At 39.8% G+C, this 17,730-nt stretch overlaps 1 protein-coding gene across 4 annotated transcripts; it reads right to left on the bottom strand.

Moving 5' to 3' along the window:
* Positions 1-813: 813 nt before the first annotated feature.
* Positions 814-17,303, bottom strand: ddx4 (DEAD (Asp-Glu-Ala-Asp) box polypeptide 4). 4 transcript variants are annotated; one of them, XM_041978701.1, is made up of 22 exons: positions 17,193-17,303; positions 15,718-15,750; positions 15,587-15,635; positions 15,252-15,299; positions 15,127-15,177; positions 14,245-14,307; positions 9,640-9,684; positions 9,540-9,566; positions 9,409-9,456; positions 9,293-9,328; positions 9,186-9,221; positions 9,057-9,101; positions 8,829-8,971; positions 6,102-6,254; positions 5,869-6,023; positions 5,660-5,789; positions 5,411-5,577; positions 5,184-5,329; positions 1,808-1,907; positions 1,461-1,731; positions 1,272-1,379; positions 814-1,186 (listed from the first exon to the last, which is right to left on the bottom strand). In XM_041978701.1, exons 2-22 carry the CDS (start codon positions 15,736-15,738, stop codon positions 1,100-1,102), a joined length of 1,929 nt encoding a protein of 642 aa, XP_041834635.1. In that variant the 5' UTR covers positions 15,739-15,750; positions 17,193-17,303; the 3' UTR covers positions 814-1,099. The 4 variants fall into 4 exon arrangements, with proteins under 4 accessions (XP_041834635.1, XP_041834633.1, XP_041834631.1 ...); XM_041978699.1 differs by having other exon boundaries at positions 9,540-9,563; positions 17,193-17,291; XM_041978697.1 differs by having other exon boundaries at positions 17,184-17,241.
* Between the last annotated feature and the right edge of the window lie 427 nt (positions 17,304-17,730).

Genomic DNA, 17,730 nt, shown 5'->3' with positions numbered 1-17,730 from the left:
ATTCTTCTTTCCAATCATAACATCTTTCCTTTGACCAATCCTTGTCCCTTTCTGCCCATTCGTTTCCTCTTACCCCAATATGAGCTAGCATCAAAAGAAATGCCACTACTGATCCCATCATTTGAATTTTGTAGTATTTTAATGGACATATCTGGTCTGTTTTCTGAGTAACGGGTCTGACTCTTCTGATTGAGTTTCAAATGAAATTACGCTGCGTTCAAAGACGACGGGGAATTCGGAGGTTCTCGTTGGGAAAAATTCAGAGAAAATGCCACGTTGCAGGAAGGATTTGCTAATTGGGAATTTAAGATTTGTCCACATCGGTTCCAACATGATATCCCACAAAAACTAAACAATTTGTTTATAACACGTTATTGTTTAAACATTTAACATGTTTAAAATTTCCTAATTCCCACGTACATCGAATGTAGCGCTGTTTCAGTGGGTTAAATGGTGTGTGGCCCTGTTAAATATGCGAGGGCTGTCCATATAAACTTTTTTTTGAAAAATCATTCATTTATTCTTTTCTTCAAACAATCTTTTTGACAAATAATACGCATAAAGCTTGGGAAAATTTGCCATCAGATATCCTTCTCTCAAAAGACAGGCTCGCATACCAAAATCTTGATTTGGTACCGAAAACAAAGCCCGTTCTGTCTAAACCCATCAGAAAAAGCAAGAGCACATCCTGACTGCAGCCCTGCTGAAAAAACGTTTTCCATAATTTCCTGCAGGATTTCATGTCAGAGACACAGACACATCTTCAGGTTCCTGCGACTTTTAGTATCTCTGTTGCATGAAGCACTTGCTTTAAACAATTATTTATTTCCATTTCTCTCAATCTTCATATAATATACCTGCAATATGACATTCTTAATTTCTGACATGTCAAACACACATTTGAATGGTGAAAAAAGAAAAGAAAAATCCTCACAAAGGGACTAAAAAACTTGACAGCAAACTGGGCATGCAAACCTGGTTAACATCACACTCATAACCTGAACCAGGATTTTAGACTATATTTCTTGTTCAAACAAAAATGTAAAGCAACAAGCTGAACGCAAAAAAGAAAAACTTTGAAGCTGCTTAAGTTTTCTCTCTATTCCCATTCTTCATCATCATCAGCAGCAGTTTGGGCTGCTGGCTGGTTGTTAACGGGGTCCTGAAAAGAGCCGGGATGATGACCCTGAGGAAAGAACATGGACACAATGACATTGGAAAGACGGGACAGAATCTAAACGGGGGGGAAAGTAAAAGGTCAAAGTAGCTACCTTTCTGTTGTCTGTGGCGCCAAAAGCATTACTGGAGGGATTGAAGGCAGCTGCTCCATGAGAACTGAAGGCAGACTCCTCCAACCATGAGGGGACTTCCTGCTGAGCCTGGCAACAACAAACATTTTTAGTTACCAGTAAAAACTGGGTTTACTGGTATGAAGAGATGCTGAAGTGTGAGCATCTTACCTTAGACAGGATTGTGACCAGGGAGCGAGCCAACTGGTTGTCAGCATCCGGGTCGTAGAACGACACGGCCCTCCCAGTGTTTCCACAGCGCCCAGTTCTCCCAATACGGTGGACATACTCATCAATGTTGTTGGGAAGGTCGAAGTTCACCACATGCTGCACATCTGGAATGTCCAGGCCACGGGCGGCTACGGAGGTCGCCACCAGGACCGGACATTTTCCCGAGCGGAAATCTGCCAGCGCCTGCTCGCGCTCTCTCTGCTCGCGGTCGCTAACGGAAACAAAACACGACTGTCAGGTTAAACTAACCAAAACAACAAAGAGAACTTCAAGAATGTGGGGCTTACCCATGGATGCTGGTGGTGGGAACCTTCTCCTGACACAAAAACGTGGCAATGAAGTCAGCCTGTCTCTTGGTCTCCACAAACACCATGGTGCGCTCCGTTCCTGCAGCCATTCAAAACAAACATGCGTTTTAAAACACCGTTTTAAACTTGGGGGGGGGGGTCTGCATTTATGATATATGAAAAAGGCATATTTAATTATCCTTTAAAAATTAATTTAATAAATTAGGGAGATCATTTTACAATTAAGATAATTCCAAGTTCATCATCTGAGTTAGGATGCCCACAGCAACGTGGTATCTGCAGTGCTAGAGGAAGGGTGCTTCAGAGCAGATTCAGTATCTCCATTTTTTAACAGATACTTTGTAGGAGTACAAAGAATTAAGAGTCAGAGTGACAAAGAACTCACACCACACACTTCGAGAGGATGACAACCCTGCTTATGAAAAAAGAAGGAAACTCAAACTACAGCCTCTGATCAGTAACTGGGCCAGTGGTTATTTCTTACAGTGGAAAAGGTAGAAGTGCAACGTAGCAGAAGGATGGCCATGAAATATAAGAAATTTATTTAGCTTTTTATTCTGTCTTTACTTCCTGCAGGTGACAGAATGGTAGAGAAACTTGGATGCATGTCATTAAAAAAAAACAAAAACTTTTTATTCCCATTATCTAATAAATTCAGGGGAGAAGAACTAATTAAAACATTCTGTGGAAAATTATGTAATCAATTAAAAAAAATCTGAAGAGTTTCAACCATTTGAGGCAAACCTTAAGGAGATAAATCCTTACAGAACTTATCACCTTCTACTAAACCTGAGGTAGAACAAGCCCAGTGAAATCCCGATGAAATTGTAATGATTTCTTATCCAGGATTCTATAAACGTGATTGAATGTATTGTATGTATGTATGAGATTTGTTCCTCCTGTAAATGACCAACCAGAATGTAAAGACATGTTAGCAGAACTAAATGCAGTCTTCTCTGAAGAGCTGGACCAAGCCATCAGCAGCCTGAAGAATAAAATAAAAAGCCCTGGGAGCGATGGATTTCCAAACGAGTGGCACAAGATATTCAGGGAGGAAGTTTCCCCTAGAATCCTTTAACCGGACTCTTACAAAAGATTTTTTTAAAAGTACTATAAAGCTGTATCTATTCCTCTCTATACCAGTCCACATCCCAGACTCCCAGTTTACAGCATGGACTAAGTAGATGACAATTTTATCTGGGCAGGCAAAAGGTTCAGAGTTAAATTCATAGCACTCACACTGGATAACAGCAGGGGCCCAATCTGAGAGATTTTTACGCTGCTCAGCTGAAACATATGTTAGTGTTTTCCAGAATATTATGCCAGATGGAAGCAGGTAGAGCTCACTCAGAGCAGATACCTGCATCCAGGCCAGGTTGGGAGACAAACACCACAGAACAAGCAAGATGATAGCTTACTGTTACTGAAAGACTAAAAACATCTCTGTTCAAACCAGTCAAACTGATAAAGCCTTTACTGAATGGATAGATAAAGGTATAACAACCACAAGCACACTGACACAGGGAAATGTATTTAAGTCATTTGGAAAAGTTAAAACTGAGTTTAAAGTGGAAAATGAAGACTTTCCGTACCTACAACTAATTGTAATTTGTATCTGGGTTTGACCCCAGAAGGACTAATTAAGAAAGAGGACAGGTATCTCTTCAAAATGACTGCTGTCAGTAAAAAGACCACCACCAAGAAATGGTTCAGCAGTCCAACGAGTCAATGGATGGACATTAATGAAAACATATGCAAAGGAGAAAATGACTTTATTTGCAATTTAAAGCAGACTGAAAAATACTGGAAGAAATTTTTAAAGATATGGACAATTTCCACTCAGTTGCTTGAAAAAGTTTCCCCTCAGTTAAAGACTATCTAGTGTTCATGATTAGATTTCTGTGTCTGTTAAAAGGAAGTGACGTATGTAAGGTTGGTCTGTTCCAGTCTGAACGAAGAGTGGAAGCAAACGTTGTCAGTGTTATAGCCTGTTATATTAGTAATCCTTACCCTTTGTGATACGTGTCCTGCAGATGTTCATGCAAGCCAATTTGATATTCCAAGTGTTGAGTTAAGGACGAGAAGCAAGTACATTCCAATTAATTTGATTTGTGTTTATCACGAGCTAATTTTCACCACGGGCATCCAGCAGAATAGGATGGTGTCTCTGCTTAGGTAAAAATCTACTAGTTAGCAAACAACGTCATATGTCTGCTTATACGTCAATGTTCTCCAAGAAAAGTAGTTTAATGTCTTATATTAGGAGAAATGGCAGTAATGTTTCTGGTGGACAGACACGCCATGTGGCACTATCAATATATACCCACGCTGGCCACAAGGTGGTGCTATTGCCACATTTACGTTAGTTTGGCCTGCAGGAATGTTTACCTGAGGAGTAACTGTCATTTTGTGTGAACAAGTTAGCTGGTTATGTTTCATCAGGCAATGGGATTTAATAGTTAAGATTGTTTAGATTAGACTGTCTGATTTTATATGGAACTGCTTAAATACATGCATATTTCAATGTACATTTTATGGGCATTTTTTGTTGAGGCCATATAGCTATAGCATGTCTTGCTGCTGTCAGTTACTCATTGAAATTGATCTCTATTTCAGACTGTTACAGCTCTGCTGTGTTTAACTGCTCCAATAAACAGAACTGATTAAGACAGTTCAAGAAAGACGAGTCCTGTATCCTGACCGATACGCCATCTTGTCTACCGTAAAACCCACGACAAGCTAGTATCTCTGGGTACCACCCCAAACACCCCCGATGTTTTTTGTTTCTCATGTTTTGTTGTTTCTTTTACATGTTAATTATAAGACTAAATAAACAATGAAAGAAAAACTCTAATCTGAGGTTTTGTAATTACACAAAAATTTTTAAACATGACTTTTAAAGTATAATACTGAGTTTAATACAGTCCAAGCAAATACAGTTTATTCTCAGTATTAGTTTCCTCTTCTCTGAAAAACACCAGAATGCAGCATGACTTTTGCTTGCTCTGTAAACATTTTACACAATAAAAAGAAAAAAACTGATCCTGACCTTGATTTACTGCAGCTGTCAGAACCTAAAATGTTTTTGGACATTTTCAGCCTGAGTGAACATAATTACATCATCTGCGTATACTAAAACACTGATGTTTTGACAAATAGAGAAATTATTAACACAAAGTGTAAATAATCAAAGTAAGAACATTTTGTACCATTAATACATAAACATTGCTTTCTATTGAATAAGAATGTCGTAAAAAGCAAATCAATGAGAATACTAGGGAAAACAAAAAACTAAAGCCATTAGTGTATTCCCAATGTTTGGGGAAAACTGCAGTTTGGAAAAGCCTAAACATACCTGTGGTCTTGAGGAGGTCCAGTAGCTGTTCCCTCTTAGAGAACTTAGTGACTTGGACAAACTGCTGCTCCACGTCGCTGCAGGCCCCGCCCACAATACCCACAGCCAAGAACAAGTAGTCAGTCTTCAGGAAGTCAGCAGCCATCCTATTAAAAACAAAAACGATCCATCTGCAACATGGTTGCTTGCATCACCAATAAAAAACTGGGACTGAAAGTGCAGCAGACCTTTGGATGTCATCAGGGTAGGTGGCGCTAAACATCAGAGTCTGACGCTTCTCCTTTGGTGGCATTCCAGGGGAGCCGACCAGGCGGCGCATGTCAGGCTCAAAGCCCATATCCAGCATACGGTCGGCCTCGTCCAGGACCAGGTACCGCAGTTTATTCAAACCAATCTGGAACACATCCATTGAACTCCATCTATTAACCAGAACAATCAAGCTCTGATGAAAACTAATGAAACTATCACAACTTTACCTTTCCTCTTCCAATCATGTCCAGCAGACGTCCTGGTGTCCCACACACCACGTTACATCCCCTCTCGATTTCTCGCATCTGGTGTCCGGTGCTGACTCCACCATAAACCACGACTGGGCGCACACATGTCCTGTAACAGAGAGGAAACCTATTCAAACCCAGGACAGCTTCATACATGTCTATTATCAGCTCCATCAGGTTAAACTGACCCGTAGGAAAACTTTCTGGCTTCCAGAAATATCTGGTTGATGAGCTCCCTGGTTGGAGCCACGATGATGACTTCAGGCTCTTGTATCTCACTGAAACGACTGGCTGCCACGCCATCCGCCATCAGCTTCTGCAGGATAGGGAGCAGGAATGCAGCCTGGAAGACAGGTTGACATATTTACACTTGTCAAAGAGTAAATTTCACAGGTAAGGTTCTGGTTCTTCCTCATCTCACCGTTTTACCAGATCCGGTCTGAGCACAAGCCATGAGATCCCTGCCCGCTGAGATGATTGGGATGCCATGCTTTTGCACAGGGGTCGGCTTCACGTATCCAGATTTGCTGACATTTTTTTTGAGGGACTCGCATAAAGCTGCCTCATCAAAGGTCTGCAGGAAAAGATTTGTTAGATTAGATACACGAGCTCATGTATCTACAAACTGTTTCAACACAAATATTTCAATTCAGTCACATGGCAGAAAGGCAGTGTATTTGCAGACATGGTCAAGATGACCTGATGAAAACCTCTGAAATCGTCTCCAACTGTTTTCTTGAATGTGACAATGAGTTCGCTGGACTCCAATGACCTCCACAGTCACCAGCTTTGTGATGTGGTGGAACGGGAGATTGTCATCATGGATGCAGCCGACAAACCTGCAGCAACTGTGTGATGCTGTCATGTCAATATGGAGCAAAAGCTCTGAGGAATGTTTCCAGAACCTTGTTGAATCTATGACTAAGCCCACAATGCAGGTCTTAGTGCTTAAATCTGATTTTATTTAATGAAATCTGATCTTTTTGCATGGTCACATTGGTTCATATTCTCACTTCAATGCGACCTCATCACGCTGTAGTGTGAACGGTATGTGGCCCTTAAGTGACACGCATGCACAGAGGGTAACACAATGTCACGTAGTATTTATGGTCGTAAAGGATGTTTCATCAGTGTCGAAGTACTTGCCCACTCTGAACCCATAAAATTTTGCCCAAATGATGAATGAAAGAAGGAGACTGAGAAAAAGGAGAGCACAAATGTTAACAACGGCCTTTTGTGGAGCAGTGGCTCCTACTTCTGTTCAGAAGCATGCAGCTGAGTTGGTCTGTGCAGATATCTGCACGGGTCCAGTTTTACCAGCCTAAACCCGTTAGGATGATTACAAACCCGACCCAGGGATATCTTCCAGTGAAATCTGGACCCGACCTGACAATGAAGATATAAAATGCGATGCAACCTGCATGTTAACACATTCTAATTGTAAATACACCCTTGTCCCCTTCCCTCATTGTATTACTTTTCTTGTGATGGTGGTGTTTTGTCATCGTTTTCATTTACAAAAATAAAATAAAATAAAAAAGAAAAGACAACAACACAGTAAATAATGTGAAACAGCTGAATTGTGATGTCTGTCTGACTGGGATGTCAAAGTCGGATGAAATGCAGCATGACCGTTCAGAATGAAGTTGCTTCAACACTGACTGGATATGTATAAGAAAGTGGCCTGGGTCAGTTAAAAAAATGTTCAGACTGTCAAAAAATCTGATATGAGTCACATGAGGGAAAAAAAATCATCTGCAGCGTAAACGGAGCCTATGAGACCCAATAATTAAGGTAGTTTTGAGGGTAAAATGGGTCGACCCTCAAACTAGTGAGATGGACCTAATTAGGTGGCTGGTGAGAGTATAAACATCATTGATGCATCATTTTTTTACATATAAGAGATTGCGATCATAGCTTTGCTGCCTGGCTGTATTTGTGCAGGTGTAGAGACGGGACTGACAGACTTAGGAGGGACAAGTCAACACAGCAGTTCAACCTGTGATAGGATGCAAAATTACCTCATTTTCTTAATAACCGCACTCTGATCTCTGGTGCAACACGTAAAATGTAGATCTGTGTGTCATTTAACCAACAAACCCATCAGCTGATCCAAAGGCACTAGATTCTCTTTGGTTGATATGTAATATGTGATTATGGATGCCAAAGCATTTCCATTAAAGCCCACATAATATGGTCTCTTACACATGATCCACCAATTCTTCCTCCGCTTCCATTTCCATCACAGATTTTTATTTGTGTAAATGGTCAGTTTTGAGAAAATCCGGACCAAAAGATGTGCTATAACTTCTGTTATCGATTCATTGCACACGGTTTATGAAATTCTCAAAAAACACCAAAAGTGGTCGCATAGAAATTAATGGGACTGAGGAAAAATAAGCCCAGTTTGGAGCCCTGTAACTCAGGCACACCTTCACAGAGAACATTCAATAAAAACTTAACAGGTCACAAAAGATAAAACCTTCACAGTCTTAAAGAGCATTTAGATATCTTTAACAAATTTAACACAAATGCAGTTTAAATTTTATGACATTTGAGATATTTGCCCACACAGTCCACAGGGTGATTGTGTCACACTTAACTCTACCCCCTTAAATTATTCAGAAAATTTCACAAACTTCTTGACACCAAGTTTCTTCTGTACATATACTAATTATAAATCAAAACATGGGACTTTTTCTTTCCTTTCACCTAATGCAACCATCACTGCAATAGGCTTTACAGTTTTCTCGCGAATCCCCTCAGAGCACAGAGTACGCCTGCCACCGGCTCCATTTAGTTGTTTTTTTTCTTCTCAAATCAGATTGTGAGGGGTGTTTTAAACCTGCCATGAAAACTCCAAAGAGTAAAATACTAAAAATGGCATATTTGTGTTAAGAAGACTTTTCTGCTGCTCACGGTTCAAAAATATTTTCAATGCGACTTTCTGTTTTTGAACAGTGACTGTTCAAGGAGTGCATCAAGCTTGAAATCAACTGAAACCCGAGACTGTGACCGTTTCAGGCATCTGTGGGTGAGAGAAGCTCCATCGTCACAGCTACATTGACGACAAGGCTTAGGTCTGGAATCACGCACACACCTTCCACATATATCTAACTAACCAATCAGTCATCCTCACACTTCCTACCATGATAGCCGGCGGTGGGTTGCTGCCACTGACATCCACCAGGATGTCGTCGTACTTGTTGAAGTTGATCCCGGACTTGTAGTGGGAGAAAATGGAGTCTTCGTCTTCAGGAAGAGTCGGGGGAACGTAGGTGACTTTGGGTCCTGTGGTTCAAAACAGAAATGATGTGTGTTGCAGAACCAGAGCGCAAAAACATTGACTGTGTTTCTACTGCAGAGTTTTACTCACTGTCACCGTCAGGTGCGTCATTTTTTTCTGGACTTTTATTCCCTCCTGCACCACACACACACACACACAATTGTTTTACTTTACAGAAAGAAGAAAAATCAGTTAATCATCAAAGACAGCTTTTCTGACCTGAAGCAAACACCTCTTCATCTTTCCCACGGTATCCTGCAACCACACAGAATGTAATCAATATTTATTGACAGAAAATTACTTGATAACTTGGAAAAGTTGTTTACCTCCTCCAAATGCTCCGCCATCACCCTGATCACCGCCTACATCATAAACAATCCATCATTTACACATTTCACTTTAACACACTGCAAGCAGAACATAAACTTTTGTGAACAAATACCTTGTCTAAAGCCGCCTCCTCTTCCTCCTCGGCCTCTTCCTCTAAACCCTGTTAACTCAAACACATCATATTAACAGAGTCATTCAAAGTGAAAATGTTTTTATATAAACTAAAAAGCAAGAGCTGCCTACCGTTTTCATGCACCCCGTTTTCATCTGCTGCAAATGACAGATTAAATATTTTTAGATGATTTCACCTCAAAATAAATTAATCTGAAGATTAAAAGTTTACCGTTGAAGTCGCTCCGATCATTCCTGCCAAATCCTCGGCCACCACCTGATAGCGCAGAGTCAGACATCAGAAATCTAGTAGAAAACATCACTAAACAGTGACTTCACGGCATATGTCAAACTCTAGTCCCGCAGGCTGTTACTGAATTATTTTTGTCCCGCGTGATCATATCTAATCACTATTAAAGGTGGTCCGTTGATAGAGTGCATGCACCAAAATAAATAATAAGAGTCCCACAATGTAATGTATCACCATAGACTGTATATAAAAGATGGACGGAGCTTCTGTGACGTCACCCATAGGTTTCTGAAGAGCAAAAGTGAAGCTCGTTGGGCGGTTCCAAGCATCGCCATCTTGGCAGTATCACGCCTGCCGTCACTCCCGGAAAATACAAAAATGCTCAAAGTGGCGGAGCTGAGAGGGGGCTGTGAGCGTGGATGACTGACGTCTATCAAACTCCGAGCTGCCTGTAGCTAAGAGCTAACTGAGCCCACTCAGATCAAACGTGAGCTAACCGGCTAATAAAGGTAGACGGGCTAAAGCTAAGGCGCACTGTTAGCCAGCTAAAACCTGTGTTTGTGCTACACTCTCCCTTCTTGCCCTGGATATTGGATACTTGGATCAAAAGATCCGCATGGGCTTCGCATTTTATCAGCCAAGGTTGCCGCTAGCTGCCACTTAAACTATCACCGTCTGGCTTAAATCCAAAATAGTACCACACCGCCGCCAATTTCGAAGCCTTTTTAGGTACGAGTTCGGGTAGGTGGGTGGGTGACTCTCATCACTACCACGATCGATTTAAACCTTTTTACAGAATTTCCTCCACTTTAACTCTCACTCATTCTTTTCAAACACTCAACTGCAGGCGGGCTTCCTCCACTAATTCACTTGTTTTAAAGATGCTTTACCATTGGTTGAGACAATGCTGCATTTGAGACGCTTGAAAAAATCCACGTGGAAATTAGAAGCATTTGTTTGAGATGCAGCTCATTTAGAATCGCTATGCGTAGAAATGAGGTCACATGTATGTGTGAAGCGAGATCACCATTTTTTTTTAAGGATTTATCGTGCAGCCCTAGTTTGCATCAGAGCCATAAGACTAAAGGGAAGTTGAAAACTTTCACTACAGATTTAGCACTCTCTCTCCTCTCATTTTCACTGTATTAGTGATAAATACTTGAACAATAAATTCAGAAATTATAATGTTCACAGTTCACATTTTTTTGTGCAGCAGTTAACATTTAAAAAAAAAAAAAAACATCTTACGAGCTGCACGAATGAAAAATAAGTAGACATAGAACTTGTCAAATCAAATCAGATTTGACTTTCTTTTTGTAGCCGAAGTGGAACGGCAACTTTCTGACCATCATCCCCCACAGGGCATGGTATGACTTGTCCATGTAGTTCCTGGCAATAAACAGCTTCAGGGACCAGCCACTGTTCACACTCCTCAATAAGACAACTAGCTATCGGCTGTCCTAAAAGTTGCTAATTAGCATAATCAGCCTAGTACATACTCTAACGCTCAAAAGTTTGGGATCACTTCCCTATTAAATCCCATGGCAAAGTGATCCCAAACTTTTGAGCGGTAGTGTTGTAATGGATGCTGCCATAAAGAGGGATGTAGTGGGAAAGAAAAAACTTGATAAAAAGACAACCTAAAATGTTTAGAACAGCAAAAATAAATAAAAAAATTAAATAATTCTGTGAATATTTTCTTTATTTTTTTTAGTTCAGTTTTTAAGTGTAATTTGTTTTTTAATTAGGAGCCTGAAACATGTCACAACACTTAACTTTTTAAGTATTTTTGTCTGCATTACTCTGACGGTAAACCAGCGCAGGATCATCCAGCAGCAGCTTTGTACGTTTCTTTTGCAGCCTGGTCATGAAACAGAGGTGAACGTCGTCTGCTCTGAATACAGCTGAGAGCTGCTCGTATGATTGCTTTTGGGTCTGCACAGCACCCGCTCCTCATTGGGAAGAACTACGTTCATTCACCTCAGTCTCCAAAAGTCTCCAATAATACCAGAAAAGGTCGCTAGATTTGTCGATAGTTGCTTAAAAAAAAAAAGTCGCTAGACGGGTCCGAAAACTTGCTAAATATAGCGACAAAGTCGCTAAAGCCTGGTAAACACACAACGATATTTGGACTGTATTTGTCCCGATTTTGCCTCCTTCCGACGGCAAACGCCCGATCATCATGAGATTTCCCTGTCCAATCATCATTTGGTCTGTGGTGTGTTACGAGCCAATTTGTCCCGATAATCCGCTCCGAAACGGATCGTAGCCGACAACTTGGAACAGTGAACATGTTTAATATTTCAATGCCAATTTCTGAGGAACGCCAACAACGTGTACATTCTGACTGCGTGGGTGGTGACGTGGTGTGGAATGTAGCCAATCAGAGAGCGAGCTGACTGGGGAGCAAGGAAGTAAATAAAGTTTGTGTTTACGCAGTCTCCAGTCTGTTATTTTTTTTCAGTTCTGCCTTTTTCTGTTAACAATAGTCCCAAGACCACCACCATTCCCTCGTTCTATATATCCTCTTCCATGCTGTGTGCTTCGATTGTTGCTATGGTTCTTCTTCTACGTTTTTTGCCGGTTGTTGCTTTGGTTCTTCTTCTACGTTTTTTGCCAGTTGTTGCTATGGTTCTTCTTCTACATTTTTTGCCGGTTGTTGCTATGGTTCTTCTTCTACGTTTTTTGCCGGTTGTTGCTTTGGTTCTTCTTCTACATTTTTTGCCGGTTGTTGCTATGGTTCTTCTTCTACGTTTTTTGCCGGTTGTTGCTTTGGTTCTTCTTCTACGTTTTTTGCCGGTTGTTGCTATGGTTTTTTTTCTCTGTTTTTTGCCGGTTGTTGCTATGGTTCTTCTTCTACGTTTTTTGCCGGTTGTTGCTATGGTTCTTCTTTTACGTTTTTTGCTAGTTGTTGCTATGGTTCTTCTTCTACGTTTCAACGTCTGTCCGGCTCGGAGGACTAGATTGTATTTGAGTTACTGGACAGCATCGTCATGTGTGTGTTGTTCCGTGATTACATTTTCAGAGCACACCACACACAGTACGATCAAAACGGACTTTTTTTATCTTCACGTTTGAGGTCTCGACCAGATAAAAAAATATCACAAGATTAAAAAAATCGTTATGTGTGTACCAGGCATAAGTTGGCAACGCTGAGGAAAGAAAAATTCCTCGAAGGCCCGCCTCTTTCCACACATATGCCAATCACAGTGGTCGTCTGTCCACGCTCACACGCACATTGGCTGTCATCTTCTTCGTTGGTGTTCGTCTCCTTTTCTCGTATTGAAGTTAGTTTGAGTCGACAAACCAGCAGCTAATTTGCGCATAACTGAACTACTGGGCTGAAGAGGGGAGCAGAAGTTTGTCAGCAACAAAATAAATTCAATTATAACTACTACAAGAAAAAGACCGGCAAATGTACTGGTCGCCATTGTGCGAGTAGATGAAACATTCGTTTACACTGTCTCACATTTTAGTCGCAAAATGCGACCATTTGCTCGCAGTGTGGAGCCCTGCGAACAAATTTCTATGTAAATCTGTTTTGATGTGTAAATGCTTGTTTTGTTTTTAACATGCATGAATTGAATTGTGCTTAAATTTCTTAACCATGTAAAGCACTTTGTACTGCCTTTGGCATTAAAAGGGCTTCATAAATAAAGCTTTACTTGATTTGATGTCACCAAACTGTTTCAGTGCTAAATGAATTGACTAATGCAAATTTTTCTCATCTAGTTAAGTTCATGAAAGAGATGAAGTAACCTTCTAGAAACACCAAGCTATGGTAGGTACATGAATGAAAAAGGTCTGCCAGTAATCCAAGAATTTACAGGTAACTAAGCTGTGCTAAAAGACCTGTTTCCCTAAATAATGGATGAACCCGCCATAAGTAACACCAAGTAACTCATTAAGATAAACAGATGATAATCAGATTAAAACAAAATTGTTAGGAACTCCTAAAATCATGTGAACATGGATTCAGCCCGATAGAGGATTAAAAAAATTCTCTGAAAAACACAAACCTCACCAGACTGAGGCTCATTTCAGAGCCAAGTTTGATTTTAACAGAACTCTTATCAAATGGAAGAGATTAAGCAGAGAATACAACAGAGCATGGAGGAAAAATAATTTTACACTGATAGTTTTTATATAGTCGATCAAGACTGATATGTGAGCAGGTTAAGAGCATAGAGATGAGACAAGAGCAACCTAAGATGACGCTGACAAAGAGTCGACAAATGGAAGCTGCATATTATTTAGTGGTACAAGTAAGACGCAGCAAGACCCGTAGTTAAGCTCACTGGTAATTAACTAACAAAACAGCACTTGAACACACCAGAGACCCAGGGATGCAGCATCTGTGGGTTTTCTTTCCCCCGTGTTAAGTCAACATGTCCACATCTTTTAAAAAGTGCTGCTCATTTCAAAGAATAAGAGTGCATGAGACATGCTAAAGTTAGCTGTTAGCTTGCTGATTAAAACCGGGAACACAGAAGACAGATGATTATCAAAGCTCCTGATGTCCTTTAGCTTAGTGTAGAACAGTTAGAAAAACGGACTGAAGAACAGTGTGCTGAACACATGTCAAACCTCTGCTTCCTCTTCTACCGAAACCACCTCTTTTATCTCCATCATCATTCCAGTTATCTCCATCTGCAAAAGAAAAAAAAAGGGTCAGCGATAAATTTCAAACTCAATTTATTTCCAATATAAACAACATATCAGATTTGAAACCGAGACATTTTAGCACGTGATGGAAAAAGGAGCCGATAGTGAATCTGATGGCAGCAACATGTCTGTAAGAACCAGTTCCAGGGTGATGTTTAGCATTGTGTAGCATCTCCTCTTCTTTTAACAGCTGTCTGGAGACCAGATTTACTGATCCATCTATGTTCATACGGTCACCTTGCAAGAAAGCACCAGAGAACCACGCTGCAGCCAGAAGGAGAAAGGAATCAATCTGAAAGTGCTAATAAATAAGGTGAGAAGCCTGAGCTGCTCTGCTTTAGCTGCTGCCGTGACCAGGGAGGGAGGGATCCAACATTCAGTTGGGATCAACAGAGGTCTAACGGTGCTTTCACACCAGGATAGTCCACTAGAATCTGTAAGATTGGGAACTTGGTTTGGAGCTGTATGAGATCCTATTGGTTGAGCATGTTTCCATCAGAACTGATGCAGGCTTTGCTCTACACTGTTGCCTTGTGCAGCTCAGGGTGGAGGATTCAATCAAACAGAAGATTTGATTAAATAAGTTGGCTTTCTTTTAATGAATTGGTTTATATGATCTATGGGTCTGTTTTAACTGGATTAAGATTACAATGAACTGAACTGTGTGTGAGTGTGTGTAAAAGTGCCTTTAAATGACTTTGCTAGAAATTAATCTGATATTAATGCGTTCTTCCTAAACACAGAGTCTAATCGGTGATAATCGACGACCATTTATCAAGCTGATAGCAGGAGATGAAAGAGCACCTGATGAGAAGGAGTTTATAAATCCTCTTCCTCGACCTCTTCCTCCACGACCTGAACAGAGGCAGAATCTTTCTTCAGTGACCTTTGAAGCAGTGATAATCAATGATCTCCGTTTCCATTCTTACCTCTTCCAAATTCACCACGGTCAGCTTTCCACGAGTTTCCCTGTGTGCCTAAAAACACAGTAACAGCGGCAGAAACTAAGAACTTTTACTTTATTTACACTGTCCATGCAAATTTTACCACCTGGGGGGAAAACCTCCCACTGTAACCACACCACAGGATTAAACGTTTCAATAGGAAGCTTTTCAATCCTTAAAGTGTACTGGAAGACTGTTCAGTACTGGAGTCACAATATGTTTGTTTTTTTCTCTTTTGGCCTGGCAGTGTACATTTAATATACGCATTCATCTTTGAAATACAATGACAAATTATATTTATTTCACAGATTACAACATACCTTCATTTGAGTTGTGACTTACTGACGCTACAGTACTTGTGCTAGTTTTCTGTAAATAGAAATAAGTTTGAGTTCAATTTTAACTTCTAAAACAGGGAATGCAGAAAGAGACAGCTAGTAAACCGCATTACCTCTTCTTCCCACTCGTCCATTTTTAATTCAACCTGGAGGAGAAAAAACAATACAGGAATATTTAGCTGCTTGAATTTTAAGTAAAAACTTCCATTTTTGTGAACAGTTTGGTATTACTATCAATGAAATACTAATTCCCAAACATGCTGATTAAAAAAGAAAAAAAAATCAACATACTAAGATTAGAAGAATAAAGTAAATCTTATTAAATATTACAATTTTATACTTCAAAATGGAGGAAGAAGTTAATAACCTAGTCCTACCCTACCCCCAAAAATTAAATTAAAAAAAAAAAAAATTCATGTCAGGAAAAAAAATTAATGGATTTTTTTTCTCTTTGATCACAAGGATCAATTCATTTTTCTTTATATTATTCTGATTAATTCTTTAAAAAAACTATTGGTTTCAGCTTGAAAGAAAAAGGTTTACATTTGTGCATCTTTTTAATTCCTCCTCCAATCAGATCCACATTTTAATCCACAATCAGCTCTAGCACACAATAATAATGTTCTGGGTAAGTTTATCTCTTATTTTTGTCATTTTAATCTAACCAGATCTACAAATTCCAACAGAAATAATGATTTTGTTTGATTCACAAATCCCACTTGTTCTTATTGCTCTTTGTGTGTGTAGTTCTAGACACCTGACATTCATCATTTTATTTATATACAATTTTCCTTTTCAAATGTGTGTATTGTGACTCCCCAGCAGGGGGCACCACTGAGTAGTGCCACCTACGACTAGCCTCCACAAATTCATCATTTCTCAACTTAGGTCTTTTTATGGCGGACATTTTGACTTAAATTGTTAATAAAAACATTTTAAAAGGCGGAAGAGAACTGTATTGTCAGTTTTACTGACACCAAACGGCAAACCAGTTCCATGCGTGCAGAAAATGCACGAAGTTAAAAGTCGTTAACGAGAGCGAAATGCTCTATTAGCAGCTCGAATGTGTCAGTGAAAGCACCTTGACCTGCAGCTCCGCCGCCATTACGTGGCGACAACGTGTGTGCAACGTGAAATACCCCAACACCTTTTTTTAAATTACTTTTTTACCCTGTTTAATTCCAGGAATTGCTAAATTACAATTACACCAAACGAATAAAATTTTGACTACTTGTGATAAGTTTAAAATATTACAATTCATAGTTAAAACATGTAGATACAAAAGTTTGCTCTACTTCTAAGCTAGCCTCTGCCGCAACTTGCAAGTCAGGTTCCCTCGACAAAAAACCTAACTTAACGAAGCCAGTTTAAAACCAAAACTTGTTTAAGAACAGTTTACGATAGGCTAATAAAGACCGAGACCAAACTTTAATGTAAAAACACGTGTGAATTTAGCTAAAAAAAAATTAGCTAACTTGGCACTACAGCGAAGTAAAAAGAAATAAAATACCGTAATTTTCTTTGAGACATGGTTTCTGAAATAATATATATGGGAAAAAAAAACAGTGAAGCACAATACTTAAATTACGTTATGATGAGATCTCCCAGTAGAAGCACCTTTGGTCCTCCTTGCGAACAGCTGCGCTCCCTCCGTTAGCTCCTCTGCGCCGTCAACGGTACAACTCGACCGGGCACGAGGAGGAGGAGGGTTGCCAGATCTGATGTTTTACCCGTCCAACTGGAAAATGTAGAAAGAAAAATGAAAATAAAAACGGATAAAACACTCTTCCGGAGTTTTGCTTAAACTCTCAGTAGTTCTCAGTGGTATTAAAAAGTTTTGATATTTTTAATGTTATTAATTCCAGTAGTATGTAAAAAAAATATTGAGACATGAGCAAGGTCCTTAGCCCTCACAACTGCTCCCTGGGCGCCAAAACATGGCATCCCACTACTCTGTAGTACATCCAGAGCAAGAAAGAATAAGTAAGAACAGTAAGATTTGTAGTATATCAATTTAAATAAAGATGTGCAAAATCAGATTTACCACAAACAAGATGTGCAAACCAAAATAGAACTTAAAAAATAGAAAAAAATGACAAGTGGGTAGAAGCAGAAGGTAAAGCCCG

The sequence above is a fragment of the Melanotaenia boesemani genome, chromosome 24, assembly GCF_017639745.1.
Source record: "Melanotaenia boesemani isolate fMelBoe1 chromosome 24, fMelBoe1.pri, whole genome shotgun sequence".
Taxonomy (NCBI): Eukaryota; Metazoa; Chordata; class Actinopteri; order Atheriniformes; family Melanotaeniidae; genus Melanotaenia; species Melanotaenia boesemani.
Note: the sequence above shows the minus strand (reverse complement) of the source record. Positions and strands in the feature narration are given on the sequence as shown.